This window comes from Myotis brandtii, unplaced genomic scaffold, assembly GCF_000412655.1.
Source record: "Myotis brandtii unplaced genomic scaffold, ASM41265v1 scaffold251, whole genome shotgun sequence".
Classification (NCBI taxonomy): domain Eukaryota; kingdom Metazoa; phylum Chordata; class Mammalia; order Chiroptera; family Vespertilionidae; genus Myotis; species Myotis brandtii.
The window spans coordinates 99,220-123,356 of NW_005359516.1; the positions used below are offsets into that span (position 1 = coordinate 99,220).

The 24,137-nt window shown below is 35.6% G+C and overlaps 1 protein-coding gene across 1 annotated transcript in view; it reads right to left on the reverse strand.

Moving 5' to 3' along the window:
- The window catches only part of ALMS1 (Alstrom syndrome protein 1), a 125,239-nt gene that overhangs the window by 34,519 nt on the left and 66,583 nt on the right, over positions 1–24,137 (reverse strand). The window contains exons 13-18 of the mRNA XM_014540916.1: positions 23,577–23,821; positions 20,538–20,720; positions 14,642–14,812; positions 11,971–12,102; positions 10,160–10,330; positions 1,687–2,810 (exon numbers count right to left, since the gene is read on the reverse strand). Coding sequence (XP_014396402.1) covers positions 1,687–2,810; positions 10,160–10,330; positions 11,971–12,102; positions 14,642–14,812; positions 20,538–20,720; positions 23,577–23,821 — 2,026 coding nt within the window. The remainder of the gene's footprint in view (positions 1–1,686; positions 2,811–10,159; positions 10,331–11,970; positions 12,103–14,641; positions 14,813–20,537; positions 20,721–23,576; positions 23,822–24,137) is intronic.

The following is a 24,137-nucleotide window of genomic DNA, read 5'->3' on the forward strand; positions in this document are numbered from 1 at the left end:
ATTCATAACAGTAGCAAAATTATTACAGTTAAGTAGCAATGAAAATAATTTTATGGTTGGGGGTCACCACAACATGAGGAACTGTATTAAAGGGTCACGGCATTAGGAAGGTTGAGAACCACTGAGTTAGAGAGAAACATTGATGTACAAGAGGAACACCAATCAATAGGTTGCCTCCCTTATGTGCCCTAACTGGGGAACTAATTAGCAACCTAGGTATCTGCCCTGATGGGGAATTGAACCCGCAACCTTTTTGGTGTATGGGATGACACTCAACTAACTGGCCAGGCAATATTTTTGAGCATAAATTACCAAAGTAGATATTTGCAGTGTGGGGCAAAAGTAAATTTACAGTTGTTTATACAGAAAATGCAATAATTAGAATAATAATACAGGAGTAAACTTTCACATACAACTGTAAACCTACTTTTGCCTCACCCTGTATTTATAAATTATGTTATTACTGTACTCATCTATGTATATAAAAGCCTAAGTGACCGAATGACCACCCGGGGGCAGACACTCAACGCAGGAGTTGCTCCCTGATGGTCAGTGCGCTTCCACAGCCAACATCCCATGGCTGGCCAACTTCCCGCGGTCCCTCCCCACCAGCCAGCCAGCCCCGATCGCCGGCAGGCCAGGGACCCCACCTGTGCATGAATTCATGCACTGGGCCTCTAGTATAATATAAACATATATAAAATTTAAGTTTTAAAAGTTTGAGAAAAAATAAATCTAATATTTTTCTTTCTATACTCCAAAGAACAAGCATCACTCTTTATAAAGCACTTCTCTGGGCACACTAAATTTTATTCTTGGGTTAAATTATGTGTTGACCCTTTGTGAGATGTCTTTGCTGAACACTATAGTAAAGTCATATTAGCCTTATAGGCATTATTACTGAACCTACTGTAAGGATGCTGCTGAGGACTCTATTACACTGTGGTTCCTTTTTTATGAGGACAGATGAGTAAATTTCTTCTAGGTTTTAGTACCAGAGATATGTAATGCTTTTGAGAATTCGGTTTGTTTTTATATTATAGACTTGTGATTGATCACAAAATTCTAGCAATACTAACTGGTAGAAAACAAAGCAAAATTTGTGACTCACAACCTTATCTATAAGGTACATTTTATCTCTCTCTAGCATCAACTTGTCTTCGCATAATTCACAAATCTTCATTTATTTATTCTTAAAAGTCATGTTGTAGCTCACCTCTCTCTGGCTTCCATAATTTTTTTTCATTCGAATTCTTTTTTCCTTTTAAAAAATCATATTATAGTGTGTGTGTGTGTGTGTGTGTGTGTGTTTAAAAGCAACTCAAAATGTCTTGAAAGACAGGGAGAAATGAATCAACAAAAAACAAATTTACAAAACCTCGGCAATATTGTTCAGAATGGAGGTCATTCTAAACTAAAAGCTCACCGGTGCCAGGGATATACTTTGTAGATTCTGAAGCAGTTAGCAGCAAAGCCCTTCATCCAAAGGATAATTTGTAAATGAGTGTTGATGAAAAGAATGACAACTCACAATAGCACTGTACTACACTTTCTCACTCTTTTCCAGTTGGTAAGGAATATTAGTGAGGAAAGGGCAAATGGCTTTTTTCCACCTGTGTGCAAAGCTTAACTAAAAGTCCATGAAAAAGGCAGTCACATTGCCAGATGCAATTTGTAGCCATGTACCTGGATGTGTTTCTTTCTGGTGTGTTCAGAAGTCATTTGGGGATGACTCAATGCTTTCTTCTTGTTCTTGCTCTGCTTCTCAATGTATCTCCTCTGATGGTCAGTGATACTGCTGTATAATTTAACTCTCCTGGGTGACAGACAAACTCTTTCATGGCCAAAAGCCTGGATCAATCGGGCAGTGTCAATGGTGGAAAGAGAGCTGCTCCTTTCATGCAAAGTCACTTCTTTATCTGTTTGGGTCAATATATCTGATTCCACAGGAGAAGTTGTGGTGGAAATGGCAGGATCTGTGAGCAGCTCACTCTCCTCTGAGGGTCTAGAATCTGAAGAAGTATTGTTTATAGAACAAAAATTTGGCTGTTTTCTCAGAATATATTTATCAAATTTAAGCTGTTCAATTTTAATCTGATTGGACCTTCCAGCTTGATGAGTAGAAAGCACCTTGTTTTTAAGATCTATGTTTTTATGGCATTTCCCCACACTTTTATACCGCTTCTTTTTCTGAAGCTTGTTTCTCTGTTGCTGTCTACCATTCCATTCCTTAGTATCTCGCTGCCCTCTGCTATCATCCTGTGTACTTTCTGAGGGCCAAAGAGAATGTGTGATAGGATTCTGAAGAAGTTTAGCCAAACGATCAAGTCGCTCCACCAAGGATAGTTCTTTTCCACCCCTGAACTCGTGAGATTTTTGTTGCTTCTGTCGCTCCTGATACTTGTTCCAGAGTTCATTCAAACTTGTAATGTGCTGAGTTGTGGGCTCTGGGGTGACCTTACGATTCTTTTTTTGATCATTAATCTGTTTGTCACATTTTGTATAATCTCCAGCCTGACTTTTAGTAGAATGTATCATTTCTTTGTTTCCCAAGTTTACATTGATATGGAGGCTCTCTATTCTAGTACATTCTGTCTTTTCCTCAGTTTGATAAGAGGAAGGAAGACTAATATGGTGTTTGTCTGGATGATGCTGGAAGAAATCTTTCCAAGAATGCCCCATGAAAACACTTCTCCCTAAGGATTCATGGCAAAAATCTCGATCACTTGGTAGGTGCACTGGATGATGAAAGTAAAACTTGGCTGACCTGAACACAGAATGGGTAGTATTTTCAAATTCCGAACTGGACTCTGAAAAGGAGAAAAAAAAAGATTTTGAAGAACTTTCAAAATATTTTCATTTCCTTTAGAAATAGTATTCAAACTTAATTCTTTAGAAACAGAAGAAAAAGAAAGAACAGTTTATATAAAGTTTCAGAAAATTCACTGCCTGAACAAAGGATTTATGCCTTGTGCCTAAGTGGCTAGAGTGGCATGGTAAACATTTAAGAGACGCAGGGTCAGAAGACCTGGATTCTGGGTAGAACTCTGTCACAAACTGGCTGGGTGAGCTTGAGAAAGGAGCTTTAGTCCTCGGGACTGTAACAGCAGCTGCTTTGTACTAACTGCTTGCTATGTGTGGGGTATTATGATCAGTGCTCTCTATGTTTTTCCCCTTTTTATTCAATCATGTTGAGAAAACTGAGAGATATGCCTTACTAACCCCTCTTTCAGCTAAGAAACCTGAGAATTCATTATCAGAAATTAAATGCATGGGATAAAAAAGAAAAACTCTTTACATGTTCTAGAGCCTCTTAAAATTTCTTTCTGTGGGCCATCTTCACATTTCTTCCTCCAATTTTTTTTTACTGTGGTAAAATATACCTAATACAAAATTTACCATCCTCCAAATTCACTTTTTGACAGTCATTCTATGTAAAAATGGGCATTTTTAGATGTAATAATATCTAACAATCATAACCCCCCAGATGGAAATAGTAATATAGGATCAATATATATTTTGGTGTTTCAAGTTATAGGTAGAAACAAAGAAATATATATGCATGCAACAAAGTAACACTTGTAACTACAGGATCCTTTTCACCTACACCATAGATTACTGACAACTAAGGTTTTTATTAAATACTCTTATAATCCCTAAAGCAATTTCCCCAGAACATAGTAAGACACATGAAATCTGCTTTTATGTCTAAAGTACAATCTGCCCTGGGTAGGTAGCTAAGTTGGTTAGAACATCATCCCAATATACCAAGGTTGTGGGTTTGATCCCTGTTCAGGGCACTTATAAGAATCAACCAATGAGTGCATAAATAAGTGAAACAACAGTCGTAGCTGGTTTGGCTCAGTGGACAGAGTGTCGGCCTGCGAACTGAAGGGTCCCAGGTTCAATTCTGGTCAAGGGCACATGCCCGGGTTGTGGGCTCTATCCCCAGTGGGGGGCATGCAGGAGGCAGCTGATCAATGATTCTCTCTCATCAATGATGTTTCTATCTCTTTCTCTTTCTCCCTCTCCCTTCCTCTCTGAAGTCAATAAAAATTTTTTTAAAAGAACAACAAAAAAATAAGTGAGACAAAAATCAATGTTTCTCTCTCTCTCCCCCTTCCTCTCTCTAAAATTAATTTTAAAAAAATAGCCGGGAAGGAGAGAAAAATGGGAGATATCTGTAATACTATCAATAATAAAAAATATATATTAAAAAAAGGAAATCTTCACAATACATGCTCAATGTAGATGAACCTTGAAGACATTGTGCTGAGAGAAATAAGCCAGACACAAAAGTATAACATTGTATGATTCCACTTATATGAAGTAGATAGGAGAGGCAAATTCACTGGAACAGAGACTAGAATGGTGATGTTAGGGGCCAGGAGGAAGGGGGTAGAGGAAGTTAGTGTTTGATGGGAATAGAGTTTCAGTTTGAGAAGATGAAGTAATTCTGGAGATGGATGAAGGTGATGGTTGTACAACTATGCGAATGTACTTAATGTCACTGAACTGTATACTACAAAATGGTCAAACCCGTAAATTTTGTTATGTATATTTCACCACAATAAAAAAAATGTAACAACTTCAAAAAAATAATAATAACCCAGACAGTATGGCTTGGTGGTTGATTGTTGACCTATGAACTATTTGATAAGACAAAATATCCATTTATGATCAAACCCTCAATAAAATGAGTATAGAAGGAAAAGTACCTTAACATAATAAATACCATATATCACAAACCCTCAGCCAGTATCATACTCAATGGTGAAAAACGGAAAGCTTTCCTCTAAAATCAGGAACAAGAAAAGGATGCCCACTCTTATACAACACAGTTCTGGAAGTCCTATTCAGAGCAATCAGGCAAGAGAATAAACTTAAAAGGATAGAAATAATAACAAAATCTGCTCCCCAACCGCAACAGAATGCAATTAGAAATCAATAGCAGAATAAAATTTGGAAAACTCATATATGTGAAAATTAAATAAAACATTCCTAAGTAACCTATGAGTTAAAGAAGAAATCAAAAGAGAACCAGAAAATACTTTGTAATAAATGGCAATAAACTTATGAGATGCACCTAAAGCTAAAAGGGAAATTTATAATAGAATATGCCTGTATCAAGAAAGAAGAAAGATCAAGTAAAGAAGCCTAAACTTTATCTTAAGACATTGGGAAAAGATTAAACTAAAACTAAAGCAAACAGAAGGAAGGCAATCATAAAAATTAAGGTGAGAATTCATGAAATAGAGAATTTTAAAAAGAAGAAAATAATAGGAAACAAAGGCTGGTTCTCTGAAAAGATTAAAAAAAAAAAATCAACAAACTTTTAGTTAGACTGACCAAGAAAAAAATAAGACTTATATCCAAAATGAAAGAGGGACCATTATTACCAATAAATAAATCTTATTTATTTACTGAACTAAAAAGGATTATAAAGGAATACTATGAACTAAATTAGATAATTTAGATATAATGAACACATCCAATTCCTAGGAAGCCACAAACTATTGAAACTGACTCAAGAAGTAATACACAATCTGAAAAGACCTAAAGCAAGTGAAGAATTTGAATTAGTAATAATAAAAAAAATTACCTACAAAGAAAAGTCCAGGCGCAGATGGTTTCACCCCTGAATTTTATTAAACATTTAAAGAATGTTGATTTTTCAAATTCATTTTATGAGGCCAGTGGTACCCTGATAATAAAACCCAACAAAGACATCACCAGAAAACTACAAGTCAACAGCTCTTACAAACATAAACCAAAAAAAAATCCTCATCAAAATATTAGCAAATGAAATCTAGCAACATATAAAAAGAATTATACAGCATGACCAAGTGGGATTTACCCCATGAATGGAAGTTTGGCTTAACACAATACGATATACACATGATGTATTATAGAATTGTACTTCTGAAACCTATATAATTTTATTAACCAAAGTCACCCCAATACATTCAATTTAAAGATTAAAAAAACCCCCACTCATTTGATAATCTGAGACACAGAAAAAGCATTTGACAAAATCTAACCCCTTCCTTGATAAGAACACTCAACAAACTAGGAATAGAGGGAACTTCCTCAATCTGATAAAGGGCTTCCATGAAAAACACACAGCTAAAATCATACTTATGAAAGACAGAATGTCTGCCTCCTAGACAGGAATATATAAAGATGTCTGCTTTTGCCACTTCTATTTAATATTATACTTGAAGTGTTAGCCATAGCAATTAGGGAGGTGGGGGGGAAGGCATGTGGATTACAAAGAAAGAAGTAAAACTATATTCACAGATATCAAGATCTCGTATCTAGAAAATTCTAAGAATACATTAAAAACCTATTAGAACTAATAAATGAGTTCAGCATGATTGCAGGATAAAAAAATATTTTAAAAATCAACTGTATCATCATACACTGCAGTTAAACTAAAAACAAAATAAAAAACACCATTTAATTCACAATAGCATAAAAAATAAAATATTTAGAAATAAATATAACAAAAGAAGTGTAAAACTTCTACTCTGAAAACTACAAAACACCATGGAAAGAAATTAAAGAAGATCTAACTGAATAGAAAACATCCCATGTTCATGGACTGGAAGATAATATTGCTAAGAAGGCAATATCCCCACACTGATCATAGATTCAACACAATCCCTATCAGAACCTAGCTGGTTTCTTTGTAGTAATTGCCAAGCTGATTCCAAAATTCATGTGCAAGTGTAAGAGATCCAGAATAGCACCATAAAAGAAACAAAGTTGAAGGATTCACACTTTCAATTTCAAAACTTACTACTACAAAGCAACAGTCAGCAAGGATAGACATGTAGAGCAACAGAATAGAATTGAGAGTCCATAAACAAACCCATACATCTATGGCCAACTGATTTTCAATAAGGGTGCCAAACCCATTCAATGAGAAAGGAACAGTCCTTTTTAACAAATGGTGCTGGAAACAAAAACAAAAACAACAACAAAAAAAAAACAAATGGTGCTGGGATAACTGGATATCCACATGGAAAATAATGAAGTTGTACTCTTACTTCACACCACATAGACAAAATAATTAACAAAAATAGATCAAAGAGCTAAATGTAAAGCTAAAACTAGGAAATATTAGAAAAAACATAGGAGTAAATCTTCATTACCTTGAATTTGTAGAACTGGTAGATAAGACACCAAGAGTATAAGCAACAAGAGAAAAAGTAAATCAGGCTTCATCAAAGTTAAAAATCTTTACTCTTTAAAGGACACCACCGTGTGTCTTTTTTAAGCATATAAACATTTACACATATCTATTAAATCAACCTCATTATTTGCATTATTCCCAAATGATTTTTTTAGCTTTGCTTTTTAAAAATTTCAGCCCAGCCGGCATGGCTCAGTGATTGAGCGTCAACCTCTGAACCAAGAGTTCAGGGTTCGATTCCCAGCTGGGGCACATGCCTGGGTTGTGGGCTTGATCCCCAGTAGGAGGCATGCAGGAGGTAGCCGATTTAATAATTCTCTCTCATCATTGAAGTTTCTATCTCTCTCCCCCCCTCTACCTTCCTCTCAAATAAAAATATATATATGTATATTTTTTAAAAATAAAATAAAAATAATTTCATTTCAACAATCTAGTATGAGATAAGTATGTACGTTCAAACTCCTTACTACTATTCTGTCTTGTCCATTTCCTCCTGAAGGTCCTCCAGGGTTTAGGACAGTTTGTGGACTGTTTTGCATTTTCCCCCTAGCACCTTTTACCTAAACAATATATCATAAGAGTTATTTTCATTCTACAACTTCATTTTTTTGTAAGGCAACATAAACTTCCTTACTGATGATGCTCCCAGTTTTGTTTTATATATTTTATGCTATTTCCTGTTTAAAGATTTATATTATGACCTCATTGTGGATTGCAAATCAGTATTAAAAACATCACTCCTTAATTCCTGTAACACTTTTGGTGTTTAATTTAATCTCACCTATATTAACATGTCTCCATATTTTTCATCTCTACTTTTCCTTTTATTTTTCAACCCTTCTGAGTTATTTTATTTTCAATATATCTGCTATATAGCATGGGTTTATTTTCTTTTCTTTTATGACTGGCTTATTTCACTTAGCACAATTTCATTGAGGTTCATCTATGCTGTAGCTTGTGACAGGATTTCCTTCCTTTTTAAGGCTGTATAAAATTTAACTATGTTTTTAACACACTTTCTTTTTTAAAGAAAATCAAGAGATTTTTTTATTATTAAATTTATTGGGCTGGCATTGGTCAACATGAACAGGTTTCAGGTATGTGTTTCTATGTTACAAGATCTATATATTGCACCATGTTAGTGCTTTCTTTATCTGTTCACCTGTTGATGGACATTTGGATTGTCTTCGTATCTTGATTAATATGGATAATGCTGAGCTGAACATAGGTGTGCAGATATCTGTAAGATCGGTTTTGATTTTTTTTTAGACATATACCCAGAAGTGGGATTGCTGTATTATATGCCAATTCTATTTTTAATTTTTCGAGGAACCTCCGTACTATTTCCCACAGTGGCTGCACCCTTCTATATTCCACCAACAGTGCACAACAGTTCCGATCTCTCTGCATGCTTGCCTATAAAATAATCTTATAGTTATCACCTGTTCTGATAGTGGCCACCGTAATGGGGTGAAGTAGTATCTCATTGTGATTTTAATTGGTATTTCTCTGATTAGTGATATTGAGCATCTCTTCATGTATGTATTAGTCATTCATATGTCTTCTTGGGAGAACTATTTAAATCCTTTGCGCCCTTTTAAAAACTGGCTTTCTCTGTTGTTGTTGAATTAAAGAAGTTCCATATATAACCTGGATATTAAGCACTTACCATGATTTACAAATATTTCCTCCCATTTCATAGGTTGCCTTTTTACTCTATTGATTGTGTCCTTTGATGCAATTTTTAATTTGGTGTAAGTATAATTTATTTTTTTGCCTTTTTTTTTACACATTGCACCAAATTTTAAGACAAAGGACACTGGACATTAAGAAAGAGGTCCACTTTAGTCTTTATCATCTAGTGCAGTTACTTTTCTTCTTGTGTGTATATTTTTTTGCTTTTGTTGCCTTTGCTTTTGGGGTCATATCCAAGAAATCACTGCCATATCAAGGCCATGGAGCTTTCCCCCTATGCTTTCTGCTAATAGTTTTATAATTTTAGCTCTTATGTTTAGATCTTTGATTCATTTTGAATTAGTTTTTATAAGTGGTAAAAGGTAAGTATCAAAATTCGTTCTTTTGCATATGGGTATCAGCTTTCCAACACCATTTGCTGAAGAGAATATTTCTTCACCACCATGTAGTCTTGGCACCCTTGTGGAAAATCATTTATCTTATACATTTGTGATGTGAGCAGCTATACCTGTACTATTTTTGAAATGTAATATGAATTATAGCTCATTGACTCCTTTCTTTCCTTATCTGGGTACTGTTCTATCTTCCTCTAAGAGGTAAAGTTTGAACAGCCAGGTAGTAATGGCTGTGTCCTCTATGCCTTTCTTTTGTTAGACTCAAAAGAGGGCCATGAGTCTTTATTGTAATTTTTGGCTCTTTATTGTAATTTTTAAAAAGTTTGTACTGAGGTTTTCCTGTCTTTGTTACAATCTTCTGGAATAAGTTTTTCCCTGTGTCAGTACTAACACATGATACTTCACAGGTTAATACTATCAACCTTAGGTATTTATGTATAATCTTGTTCCCAAGTTGCCAATATCGTTTCCCAAAAGTAACAGTTATATTTCAGATAGACACACACACACACACACACACACACACACACACAGAGTGGCCCGATTATTATGACCACCCCATCAGTACAATGAAGTGAATTAGTTATGCAAATAATAATGATAATAAAACCTTGAGAGTATCTGCTTAGGAAGTTTTCAATATTCAGTATTTTTGGAAGTGTCAATGAAGTACTGATGGGGTGGTCATAATAATCTGGCCACTCAGTGTATATCCACATAGACAAAGTAGCACTGAAGTAATTTTACAAAAAAAGAAAAAAGGAAAGAAAAAATGGATGTTTAAAATTAAGAGGCTATATTCTCATCAAGATGAAAGGAAATAGACATAGCATCTCCCTCTCCCAACACACATAAGTCCCAATCCCATTACCTTCAATATCTATCTGCAAGGATTCCTTATTTTCTGAGCAGGCTTCCTTAGGAAATGTCCTCTTACTAGGGATCGCCTCTTTCTGCTTAATGGCTTTAGTGTCTGGTAGGCTTTCAATCTTTGTGTCTTGTAGTTGAGCTGCGAGCTCTGCAGCAACAGCATCAATGGAATCTAAGAGAAAGTAATTAACATCCTATCCAGACAGGATTGACAAAATATTTAAAATACCTCTCCAGCATCTACTATGAAAAGCATTATTGTTGGTGTTGAAGAAAAAATAAAAAGATCAATCAGGAATGTGATTAGAAACTGTTGTTCTAAATTGGAGTTAAAAAACACACATAGATATCATACAAAGTAAAAGAATTACACCATAGAGAAAGACAGACAAAGAAGTGTAAGTACTCAAAGGAAGAAAAACTAATTCCAGCTAGGAGGATCAAGCAAGAGGCTCTGGAGTAAAGTTAACTAAGCTTGGTGTTAAAAGTTAGGTGAGCTGGAGTACACACAGAAATGGAAATGGAGGCCATTTTAGGCAGAGGTGACTACATAAGAAAGAATGAAGTCAGCAAAGCAAATGAACAAATAAGAAATAGATCAAGGATATTGTTTATTTGACTACAGAATTTATAAGGAAAACAGGTGAAAATTAGCATTTGAAAAGTTATTTGGTAGCTGATTCTATTGTTCTGAAAGACTATGCTAAAAGTTAAGATTTTATTCTTAAGGGCAATGAAAACTTTTTGATTAGGAGATTAACATGATCAAAACATTCAAAAAGGAGATAAATTTTTGAAATGTTGACCAGAATACAATACAAATTTGAAAAACAAAAACAAAAACAAAAAACAACTAATACACAATTAAAGACAAGTGGCTAATATACTCCAAAATATGTTTCTGTTTACATTGTGGCAGACTGTCAGCTGTCCTCTGAAATCCATTTTCCTCTAAAATAGAACCCCAACTTAGCTGGGCATAAAGTTACCAGAATAAAGATTATTTCCCAGCCTCAGTGACAACATAGCTTGGTGTGACCATGTGACTAAGTCTGTCCAATAGGATCGAAGGGAAATAATACATATAACTATTGAGAAGTATTTTAAAGAAGGAATATGCTTTTTTCTTTTCCTTTCTTTCTTTCTGCTGGCTGGAATATGAGCCAGATGGTTACTGCATGAGAATGAAAGCTAAAAACGTGAGAGCAACAGAGAGAAAGAGTTTTGTTCCCTGACACTCTGAAGTACCATGTCATGCCTGGATGTCTATCTCTGGATTTTTACAAGAAAGAAACAATTTCCTGCCTTCTTTAAACCAATGTTATTATATTTTGTTTTTTCATCTCTCAGAGCCAAAACTAATCCTAACTTAAACACACTATTATAGGCATTTTTAATCAGCATAGTCCCACTAAAGTAAATTAACTAGATAGGTAGTTAAGAAAGTAAATAAGCTAAATTCCTAAAACACAAGACTTATGTATAAGAATGGTATTAGAAAGTCAGCATTTCATGGCACTGAATTTTTTTAAAAGTCCATTATTTGAATTTATGCCAATGAAATTAATTTGTGTACTACATTCACAAAGTTCTCCAGCAATGTCTCAAAGAGCTTTAAAAATGTTTTATTAAACATTTGGTTTTATACCTGTCAATGTATAACAAAAATTACAGCTAATATCTTATTTCTCATGTGAGCAAGACAAAGGAAGGCTGAAGAGAGCAAAGTAGAGAACAGAGCATACTGTTCTGTCTTTTCTCATTTTAGAAGGCCAGAAGGAAATAACATGCAGATAAACCAGTTCATCTAACCTCCAGTGTCTTTCTGCAAGAACTCTATTTTTTCAGGTTGGGCAGGCTTAGTCACTGACTTTTTAGTGTAGATCTTTTTTTTCTGTTTTTTATCTGAGTGGTTCTCATTTCCAGTGATAAGAACTTGAACATCTGAAATAATGACATCATTTAACACCACAGAGAAAGAAAAGATAATAAACACAAATGTCATGTAACCCAACCTGTCCTCCTCCCCACCAAAAAACACAAAACCCCAAACCTCTTTATGTATCTCTCTCAGGAAAAAAGCACCTCTTAGGCCCTATCATGTAAAAGCTGTGACAGTAATGGTGGGTTTATGACATGAATTTTCAGGAAAGCTTTCCGTATTTTTCTTTGTACAACAATGGGTTAAATAAAGTGTCACTTTAAATAAAATCTGTTCCTTGTGGTTTGATACAACAGTAAAGAAAAAAGTCTAGATCAGGTATCTTTCTCAAAGTAGAAAAGTATAGTTGAGCAATCCTTTCAAGTTTTTTGGCTTACTCAAAGTTTATGTTACTTATAGAGCCAATTTTGATATTTCATACAATCCTAGAAACACACTTATATCATATACATTTTATATAGAGTATCTTTTTTATAATTTTTAAAGTCTTATGTTACATCCTTTTAAACTTGTCTAATATTTCTATTTCTGTTTTTCTTGGTAATACTTGATAGAAATTTACCTACCTTTTTGGTCTTTTAAAATCAGCTCTATTTTTTTTTTTATCATATAAGAAAATGTAAGTGCAAACTGGTATGTTAGTAAATACATTTAAAAAATCACCAATACAACTAAGATAACAGTCAACAGTTAATAATGGTTACATGTTTTTACAATGGGTTGACAAGAAATTCATTTGCTATTTCTAAGTATAAGTATTTTTCAACAAAGAAATCAGAAAGGCAATAGATTACTAAAGCATAACATAATGAACACCAATATGTCTACCACAGAGCTTAAAAAATAAAAGCATTATAAAATCTACACTAATAAAAGAGAAAGATGCAAATGGACCGTACCTTTGCGACACCCAACATCCAAGCAGTAGTGAGTGTGCAAATTAACCCAACAAAGATGGTGGATTAATTTGCATAGCAGGCCGAGAGCAGCCAGGGGCGGGGTGGGACGCAGGCATTCCATACAGCCCCAACCGCTCTGGGCAGCGTGGGAAGGCAGAAAGGCGGCTCCGGGCCTCTGGGCAGCGTGGGAAGGCGGAAAGGCAGCCAGGGGAGGGAAGGCGGAAAGGCAGCCAGGGGATGGAAGGCCCATTCTTGCACGAATCTTCATGCATCGGGCTACTAGTAATGATTATAACAATTCTGTGTATAAAGCCTCAATGATGCCATTCTTTCTTTTTAATAGCAACATTTATACTAAATTTAGAGTTTATCAATCTTAAGGATTTTTTTTTTACTATATTGTATGAATTAATCAACAATGTAAGTACTGTTTTGCATGTCTTTAAACTTTATATAAATAGTATAATACTCTATGTCCTTTAAGCAACATGCCCTTTTCACTCAATATTATGACTTGGGGATTTATTCACATTAATATATATGGCTCTAACTGATTCTTTATTGTCTCTTCGGAACACCTGTTTTTTTGATGTTGAATCTTTTAAGCCAATCTTTAATTTTCTGATCTTTTCTTTCTTTTCCCTTCGTTTTATGTTCTATTTTCTAAGAGATTTCCTCACTCTTATATTCCAACACTTCCACTGAGACTTTTATTTATGGTATAGTTTATGAGCTCACTTAGCTCTTATACGTAAGTCACTATTTCTTCAGTCAGACATGTCCCCTTTCCTTTGTAACCCCTTAAGGTAAAAGGTTCTGAGGTTGAACTTTTCCCATGGTGAAATGACTGCATAGGATTAAACCAGGAGAAGGACTTTTCCTTAGGATGCAAAGTTTAAAAGCAGACCAACAATATTACTAACAGACCCCTAGAATAGGTGGGATGTTTGGAGCCAAACTTTATTTCTAACACATCATTTTTATTAAATGTAGCCTGAGTGGATGATGGTTGGCAAGTACTTTGTGCAGACTTTTGAAAAAATTCCCTTAATTCTATAACTTTGATTTCTGCCAAATTTCCCATATCTTCCCCATCCTCAGCTGTTTGTCAGTAGGATCACTGAGTTATCTACCAAATTACCACTAGTTTGAATTACTTGACAGATAAACTCATCAGACAATTTAATCAGGATTTTCTATGGATTCTAGTCTCTAAAACATACTTGATTAAATATTATTTCATTTCAAAGTTACAACGTATTTTTTTTCCATAGTAAAAATAAAGTTTACAGCCTAGCCAGTGTGGCTCAATTGTTGAGCGTCGACCTATGAACCAGTAGGGGGCATGCAGGAGGCAACCAATCAATGATTCTCATCATTGATGTTTCCCTCTCCCCCTCTCCCTTCCTCTCTGAAATCAATAAAAAAAATATTTTAAAAAACAGTTTACAGGTTTCAAAAATCTGTGAAGCACTTTAAAATATTTTATAAATATTTTACCTTTTTCTACATACCCAATAAGATAGCTAAGAAAAAAGTTTACATAACAAAGCAGAACAAGATAAAGACTGAACAATATTCTCATTTAGGATGAACAGGGGTAAAAGAGAGGCCATAAAATATACAAAGCCAATCCAGTTACCTGCATTATCTTTCTGAATGTTTTTTTTTTCCTTTGATGAGGATGGCTTAGTTACTGCCCTCTTACTATAGATCCCCTCTTTATGTTTAATATGAACAGAGAATTTCAGGTCATCATCTCTTGTGCCTAGCACCTGAGCTGGGAAATCTGGAGCAATGGCATCATTGGATCCTAAAAAAAATGGGACAGTAGTACAATCAACACAAATATAGCCATTAAGTTGAAGAAAGACAAAAATTTACCTCTTAAAACACTTAAAAAACACACACACTACAATGGGAGTGTAGTACAGTAATCAGAAGGAGATGTCAAACAGGTGTCAGACATGTAAACTAAATTGTAACAATACAAGGTGGAGAGGCAAATGACAGAAGAAAAGACATATAAAGTAGACGAATAGTTCAGAAAGGAGACAATTTCCAGCTCAGGAAGGTTTTCAGAGGAAGGTGAAATTAGATTTTACCTTGGAAAGTAAGTAGGCTGTTTGAAAAACACAGAGGAAGGAATAAAGACATTTTAGGCAGAGGTTACAGCATTAGTAGACAAGGAGGCAGGAAAGCCAAGAGTATATAAGAAGCAGACACATTTGTGCTCAGGCTGGGTTATAAAATACATTAAAGAGAGTGATGGGAAATATTAAAAAATAATTGTTTGAAACGAAATTGAGCAGGGCATGGAATCCCAAGCTAAAAATCCCAAATTTTTTTGTACATAAAATGTAACATCAAGATTTTTTAAATAAAGGGAAATATAATTGGCTACATTTTAGGAAGATTAACCTGACAATATAAGGGACAAAACATTGAAAGGAACCTCTTATGTAATAAGAAATACAAAACTTGAAACTAATTTTATTAAAAATGTTTAATGTTCCTATATCTCTTGATAAAGAGAAGCTTATCTATGCCAAATATAAGTGGTGAAAGAATATTTCTGGACATACAGGAGAGTTTGTAATAACTTTAGAATTATCTTCTACAAAAACGTGTTTTCTTTCTAATCTGGAATTCTGTACTTCATGCATTTTCTGAGCACTTAAAATGTAAATGCAATAAATGCTGGGTAAGTATTAGTATCATCAGAACAATACAAATATTAATAAGCCATGAAGCCATTTTTCGAGACAGATTGCAAGGATCCTACTAAGCCTTATTGGCTACAGTACTGATTATATTTGGATCTTCTCAGTTTCTGTGGCATCACTTTCCCTGGTTTGCTCCCTACTCTCTGGGAAAGCCCTTGTATCTATTCTTCTACCAAATCTCTCATTGTCAGAGTTCTTCAAAGGGTCAGAACTGAGCTTTCTTCAAATCCTGGGTGAAATCACAGATTACCAGTGTACGGAACACTATTTATATGCTGATGGACAACAAATATATATTTATATCTAACTGGGACCTTTCTTCTGAGCTTCAGATTCTAGCATTCAGGACAAAGCTAGTCCTTATAGCATTTTTTGAAGAAATCAGAAGAACAATTCCTTCCTTAATTACAAAAAATATGTTATTGTATATTATGGTATAATACAAACTACTATACATGGGGGTCACTCTCCTCACAACTACTACTAGATAAACAGAGCACACATATTGCCTGCAGCACACAATTGCACACTCGGCACTACCATCATTCATTCTTGAACTCTTCATTTTGATCCATTTCTTCAGCTGGATAAATCTCCAACTGAATTTTTCAAGATGGGATGGAGGTAGAATATATTTTGTACTTCCTGCATATTCGTGAAAATGTCTTCTCATTGCCATACTGCTTAATGAATATGCACTTGGGTTCATATATCCCTGAATTATGTAATTATATAAATACATATTTTGCTCCATTTATCTGTTACATTTTAGCATTGTAAATCTGATATGACTAAATTCAGTTCCCTTAACTATACAACCTTTTATTAAAAACACAACTGTGTATGTTTATATAAATTTTTTTTTCTTTCTAACTCAAAATCTTTTCCTAGTATGTATGTCAGTCTCTTTCTATTCATTTTTGCCTGGATCTGTATAACTTTCAGTCTGCATACTGTGTTCTCTTTTTCAGGAGAGGGAAGTTTTCCTCTATTAAGTCTTTGACATTACTTTTGTTCACATTGTTCTGCTTTCTTCTTCAGCTACAGATATAATTCTTGGTTTGGTTTATTTAGCTGTGATTCTTATGACTCTAGTCTTCTTTTTCATCATCTTCACTTATTCTCTCTGTATTTTTAGAGAATTTCTCAAGTTTGTCCTCATCACCAATTCAATTTCCTTCACATTAATTTTACTCTTCATTGCTTGCAAAATGTATTCTAAATCTACTACCAAATCTTTATATTTTCAGGCAGTCTTTTCATTTGTTCATTTCTGCTCCTCCCTTTTTTTAAAAATTGAGAATTCACATAACATTTAAATAAGTATACAATTCAGAAATTCTTAGGATAACCAACGCTGCTATCTAATTACAGAACATTTTTGTCATCCCAAAAAGAAACCCTGTACACATCAGCAAATAATTCCCATTTCCCCCTCTCCCACAACTCCTGGCAACCAGTAATCTACTTTCTGTCTATACAAACTTCCTCATTCTGCATATTTCATATAATGAAATTAAAAAATACATGGCTTTTTGCAACTGATTTGAAATATTTCTTGTGGGTTTATTTTTCTTTTTAATTCTGTTTTTCTTTTTGTATTTAGGACTCTGTTGCTAGGTGCATATACACTTATAACTGTTTTAGCTTCTTGTTTATGGATTGACTCTATTATCACTATAAAGTGACCTTGTCTGTCTCTAATAATAACTTTTTTTAAAGTCTTTTACTGTTTATGAATGTTACTAGTCCTAATAAGTAAATTTCTAACATTTACCTCTTGCTTTGGGATGTTACCTTTGCCTTATCTGTATTTTTTTTTAAAGATTTTTATAAGTTCAATTTTATGAGTTCGATTAAGGAGAAATCTATTTGGCCCAAATATTTGCTAACAATAATGCATGATTTGTCCTTGGCCCCAAACTCTAATTGGATCTTTCTCGTATTTATAGATGCACACGCATTAATAAACAATGGCTATTAGCACAATTCCTAGGCTTTCACCTAGAGTAACTCTACTGGTCTAAGAAAGGATTGTTTTCTATTCTCAACTCCCTCACTCTCAGAATAGATGGAGAACAACATTTCTCAGGATATAATGCACCATCCCACCTGAGTCATTCTCCTCCCACCACTGTCCAATTTTTCTCAAAGTTAATGTCTCCAACTAGATGGAATAGTTATGGATGTGAATGAATAGCATGACACTAGAGGCCTCAAAAAATACTGGGAAAACTGATCAGATTTCTGCTGATACAGACATCCTGTCTTCTGAAGTAGGGGGCTTAAAGTGATAGAGAAATCAAAGATTTTCCTACCTACAATCAATTAAGTCAGCTTGTTTTATTTCTGGTAGCCATTAAATGTGTTTTTAAAACCAAAGACTTGCAAATAATGGACATTTCTTCCAGTTTCTGATGAAAGGCTTAGTAATCAAGTCTAGTATTTGATGAGTATTTATGTGGTTCTTTTTTCAGTGGCACCAGGGGTTTTTTAACTCAATTACCATTGGATACTATTTTTGTCCTCTCAAAATTAACCAAAAAGAAGTGTGCTTAAGCCCAGGAGGTCACCAGTTGATTCCCAGCCAGGGAACATGCTGGGGCTGCCCACTGAATCCCCAGTAGGGGGCGTGTAGGAGACAGCCAATTGATGTTTCTATCTCTCTCCCTCTCCCTTCCTCTCTCAGAATCAATTTTTTTAAAAAAAAAATAAGACCAGACCAATTTATCCTTTCTGTGTAATTTCTGCACATTTAAAGATGTCTACTGAAAAACCATGAAAAAAAAAACACCAAAACAATTTATATTTAAACTGAACCAAGTCATCTGCTGTGTACCATTCAAAATGTCATTCCGTCAATCAAAATCCCACAGCACAGCAACTAAGTATCATTACTTTAAAGTCACAATAGGAAAATTTTCTAAATCTGCAGTTGCCCTGGGGTGATCTCAAAGGAGTGATGCAGGATATTTAAAAATTCTAGGGAAACAACAATGATATTTGCTACCTGGTATACACTACACAAACTACTAGCTCAAGGTAAAGTTTCAATACTAGATAGTGCTACATTCATTTCAATGCTGTTGTGTCTTTACAAACCTGAATTACAGTTTCTGTAATAAAAGCAGGAAACAGGGTGTTGTGTCCAATTTCATCACAAGGTTTGAGATGGTGTGTAGTGCCTTAGCAGTTGCACGTATCTCATTAATAAGTAATTGTGGTTATTTATGAACAAAGTATTTTCTTTCAAAAATCAAAACTGCAAAGAAATGCCTAACATTTTTGTTTATACTTAATATTTTTGTTTATTAAGTTAGGTCAAAACAACAAGTATATGTGCCCTAATAACTTACTCCCTATTTGAAAAAATACTTATTTTATATGTGTTTCACATAATGATAAGGAAAAAAATCACCTTAAGGGCTCTGTGAATAGAGAAAACTTTGAAAACTCTGACCTAAACAGAGTATACTAACTCAAACAAACAATTGTTCATACAATTTTCTTCATCAAATATTTATTAAATGTTTAAGTATACATAATATATCTGACCAAATAACTCACCTATCTAAACCAAAGATGGAGGCATGAAACACCCATATTTCACTGAAAGATTAAATACCACTGAGCTTTCATGTCATTCCAGAATTAACTAGCCAGTCCACAAATAAAATTTCAAAATATAAAATTTTATTTATTTTCTTAATCCTCACCTGAGGATATTTTTCCATTGATTTTTAGAGAGAGTGGAAGGGAGAGTGAAACATTGATGTGAGAGAGACACATCAATTGGTTGTTTCCTGTATGCATCCCAATCAGGGCCAGGGAACCTGCTTATGTGCCAACTTATGTGCCCTTGACTAGAATTGAACCCGGGACCCTTCAGTCTGCAGGCTGTGCTCTATCCACTGAGCCAAACCAGTTAGGGAGCAAAAAATAAAATCCTATATAATAAAAGAGAAACATGGTAATTAGCGTACGACCGCTACCCTTCCCATTGGCTAATCAGGGCGATATGCAAATTAACTGCCAGCCAAGATGGCAGTTAACAGCCAACAAAGATGGCGGCTAATTTGCATATGTAAGCTCACGTGGTTGTATCTGTGTACAGAACTATTAAAAGGATATTTATTTAAAAAAAAAAATAGTGCCATGACCTAAATTCCAGGGATAATTACATAAAGGAGCCAGGTAACATTTTGCACAGTGATTTGATTCTCCTTGAAATAATGGAAATAGTAAAATCATTTACTAACGCCTCTGGCCAAGGCATTAGGCCTGGGCAGGGGAACACAGACCATCAGTGCAAAACAAGAAAAAGGACCAAGTACAACACCAGCGAAAAAGAGAAGAAAGAAGAGAACTGCAAATTAAAGCTCACGTGGTTGTATCTGTGTACAGAACTATTAAAAGGATATTTATTTAAAAAAAAAAATAGTGCCATGACCTAAATTCCAGGGATAATTACATAAAGGAGCCAGGTAACATTTTGCACAGTGATTTGATTCTCCTTGAAATAATGGAAATAGTAAAATCATTTACTAACGCCTCTGGCCAAGGCATTAGGCCTGGGCAGGGGACCCCCAGCTCCCCGCGATCTCCCGCTCTGCCCCTGCCTAGACCTCTGGCAGAGGCATCAGGCCTGGGCAAGGGGCCGATCCTGCAATTGGAGGGTGATGGGGGTCAACGCCTGAGGGCTCCCAGTATGTGAGAGGGGGCAGGCTGGGCTGAGGGACACTCCCCCCCCCCACACCCAGTGCACGAATTTCGTGCACCGGGCCCCTAGTTTTAAATAATTCTGAATAATACCTGAGTGTGAGCTCTCAATGGTGGTGTCTGATTTGGAATCCATAGGTGAAGGAATTTGACCTAATTGTGGAACATAGGTCCTCTTCGATTTGGAATCCATAGATGAAGGACTTTGACTTAATTGTGGAACATAGTACATCTTCGTACTACCAGGAGGCTTATATGGCAACAGTGAAGGCTGAGCTAAGGAGATAAAGATAAGAACAATTAATAAGAAAATATTAATTCAATGAACAAATACTGAGTGCCTTCAAGTGCCAGGCAGTGTTCAAGATTCTTGGGAAATATCAGTGAATTACAAAGAAAAGTACCTCTGCCTTAAGAGGAGGAAGATACATAGTAAGCAGCATACTAAATACATTATCTAATATTTTAATAAATTATAAGTGAAATGAAGGAAATAATTAGAAAATAATGAGGGAGATTAGGGCAGGATGCATGCCTAATAAAGTCTCAGATTGTTTAGAAATACTTATACCACTCCATCAGACAAAAGCAAAAAACAAAACAAAGCCCCCCAAACAAAAATAAAACCTAAAACAAAACCACCACCACCACCACCACCCCACACACACACACACACACACACACACTCCCCCAGAAACCGAGACAATTTTATAGAGGGAAGAATTTAAACAACAGAAAAATAAGCTGTAACCTCCACTTCTATATGGTCATTGCTGTAATCGTTTATTGCTAGAATATTAACTTATTAATCTTCTTCTTCTTGTATATAAAGTTTGATAGTGATGGTTAAATTTACCATTAACAAGGTTGCAGAAAATGAATAACAATAATTGGGCAGAATTACAGTGGACCCAGATCAAGAATAATTATGATCTGGAGGTGGAGAATTCTTAGAAAGATAAGTGGCTTTTTAAATTTTTCATCAAACTTATGTTTGGATGCAACAGTCTTTTTAAAAAATATATTTTTATTGATTTCAGAGAGGAAGGAAGAGGGGGAGAGAGATAGAAACATCAATGATGAGAGAGAATCACTGATCGGCTGCCTCCTGCACACCCCACACTGGGGATCGAGCCCGCAACCCTGGCATGTGCCCTTGACCAGAATCGAACCTGGGACCCTTCAGTCTGAAGGCCGATGTTTTATCCACCAAGCCAAACCAGCTAGGGCTGGATGCAACAGTCTTAAGGTTACTTTGTACTGCCTGCCAATGGGGGAAGAAGTAAGTACACAGCAAATAATGTTTGCTTTTGGGAAAGAAAAGACTGAAAGGGGTTAAAGAAAGTTCAACTAAAAATTTCTTCAAAAAATTTTAAAAATAGAACCAAATATAAACATACAGTAACTTACTCTGAATTTATTAATTCAGATTAGTGGGCAGATAGTCATGTGTTGAGCATAAAGTATAAATTCTATGTACTTTAAAATATTTTCATATAAAAGAAATAATAAAAACTTTACTTTTAAATTCACAATTTCAAAACTATTTAAATCAAATAATATTAATACTTTAAAGTAGTCCTTTCTCCCAGGTACCTGTATGTAAAGTTAAAACCAGAAACTGTGACCTCTCTATATAGACTGTTCCACTTGATGTGAGTAGAGGTTTAAAGCAGTTTCACAGTTGGATTTCCCCTCTTGTGCTTCTACTACCACCTGAGAACAACAGACTGCGGGTAGCTATTGTCCCATTAGCCTGAGTTTCAGAACAAGGCAAGTGAATAGAACGAAACTATTTCTGCTGCCTGCAGCCACATCCCAACTGACACAAAAACCAGTGAGTGAGATAAGCAAATGTTTGTTATAAAGCACTGAGACTTTTAAGGCTCTTGTTATATAGTATCACTGTGGCAATAGGTAACTGACACATAAAGATGTTCTTTGTGATATTTATTAAACTCTACAATTTCGGAGTTTTATTTTATTTCACACAGTAAAAATGTATAACTATCTTAACATATAAATGTACTTACTTAAATTCAATGCAATTTAAGTGCTGAACCAAGAAATCTTCTTTTATACATTTAGGCATAGCCTCTCTATATCTACAGATAGGTAAACTTTTTGTATACATAGAAAAATTTTAAATAGATTTGTGCAAACTATTAAATACTTTAAAATCAGTAATCTAAAGTTTCCATTCTCATACGGGAGAAGAATGGAAACTTAATTGTTAATTTTCCTGTTATAAAAATAACTTACTCTAATTTTGAATATTATATAGTACCAGAGGCCCAGTGCACAAATTCGTGCACAGGTGGGGTCTGGCCAGCCAGGTCCCAATCGGAGCGGATCGGGGTTGGGCCTGTTGTGAGGAGGAGATGGTAGGAGGTTGGTTGGCTGACCCATCCTGATCGGGGCCGATTAGGGCCAGGTCGGCTTAGGGAAGGAGCTGAGGGCGATTGACTGGCGGGTCCCGCCCCCAATTGGGGTAGGTGGCCGATTGGGGGCAGGGCCGGCCGTGGGGAGGGGCTGTGGGCCGGCTGGCCTCACCCCCAAATGGGATGGGGAGGCCATCAGGAGTGGGGCTGGCTGGGGGAAGGGGCCGCAGGTGGTTGGCTGGCCAGCCCTGCCCTAATTAGAGTGAGGGGGCCCAATTTGGGGTGGGGCCGGACAGGAGTGGGGGCTGCAGGAGGTTGACCGGCTGGCCCTGCCCCCTATTGGGGTAGGGGGAGCGATCAGGGGCGAGGGGCAGTCCAATCAGGGGCGGGGCCGCAGGTGGTTGGCCAGCCAGCCCCACCTCCGATTGGGCGGTTTGCTGGCCTCAGTGGGCGTCATAGCAACCGGTCGTTTGGGTTGTTCTGGTATTATAGTCGCTGGCTTTCTTATTACAAGTAATAAGCAGCATGTCAACCATAAGCAACATGAGTTCCATATATGTTAACTCTACTGGAAATTAAGATAAAAACATAATAATCACATCCTTTTTATAAAAGATGGATATAGTCATGTGGCTCTAATGTTTACAAGTAAAATTAGGTTTTCTGACTAGAAAGACACAATCACAAATTTCTAAGATAATTACACATAAAAGTAGGTAATCTGACCTAAAATGCAATCACATTCTCTTACCTCCGTGAATGTCACGAGGAACAGCAATCTGTTGGACTGAAGATGATGAAGCAAACTTGTTAGGAGCTTTGTCCAGCTTCTGGGAACTAGGCTCTGGAATTTCACGTTCACCATCGTCAGCATTAATAAAAATTTGAGATGAAAACATAGCTTTTCCTGGACTTTCTGTTGTAATCTGAGTGACTGCATCAGATAATAATTTTCTAGAGGAGGCAGAAAGTGGAATCTTAACCTTCCCCAGTGATCTGAACAAATAAGAGAAAGGACACAGCAGGTCATATCCTTGGCTTCTAAAATGCCATAATATCTTTCCAAAAGTGGCTTCAAGGTATATTTAAGTAGTTTCAGGGAATGTTTTGCGCAGACACAAGAAATGGGTATTTCTGTAGTAGCCTTCACTTTCTTGGATACTTACAATGCAAACACACATGAGTTTACTTTTAAAATCTACTTTTAATTTCAATTTAGAATGCTATTATGTAATTTAGCTGAGGAAAGAGTACTTTTCAGTTCAAGTGAAAATACATTCATTTTTTAAAAAATTACCAGAGGTGCCGAAAC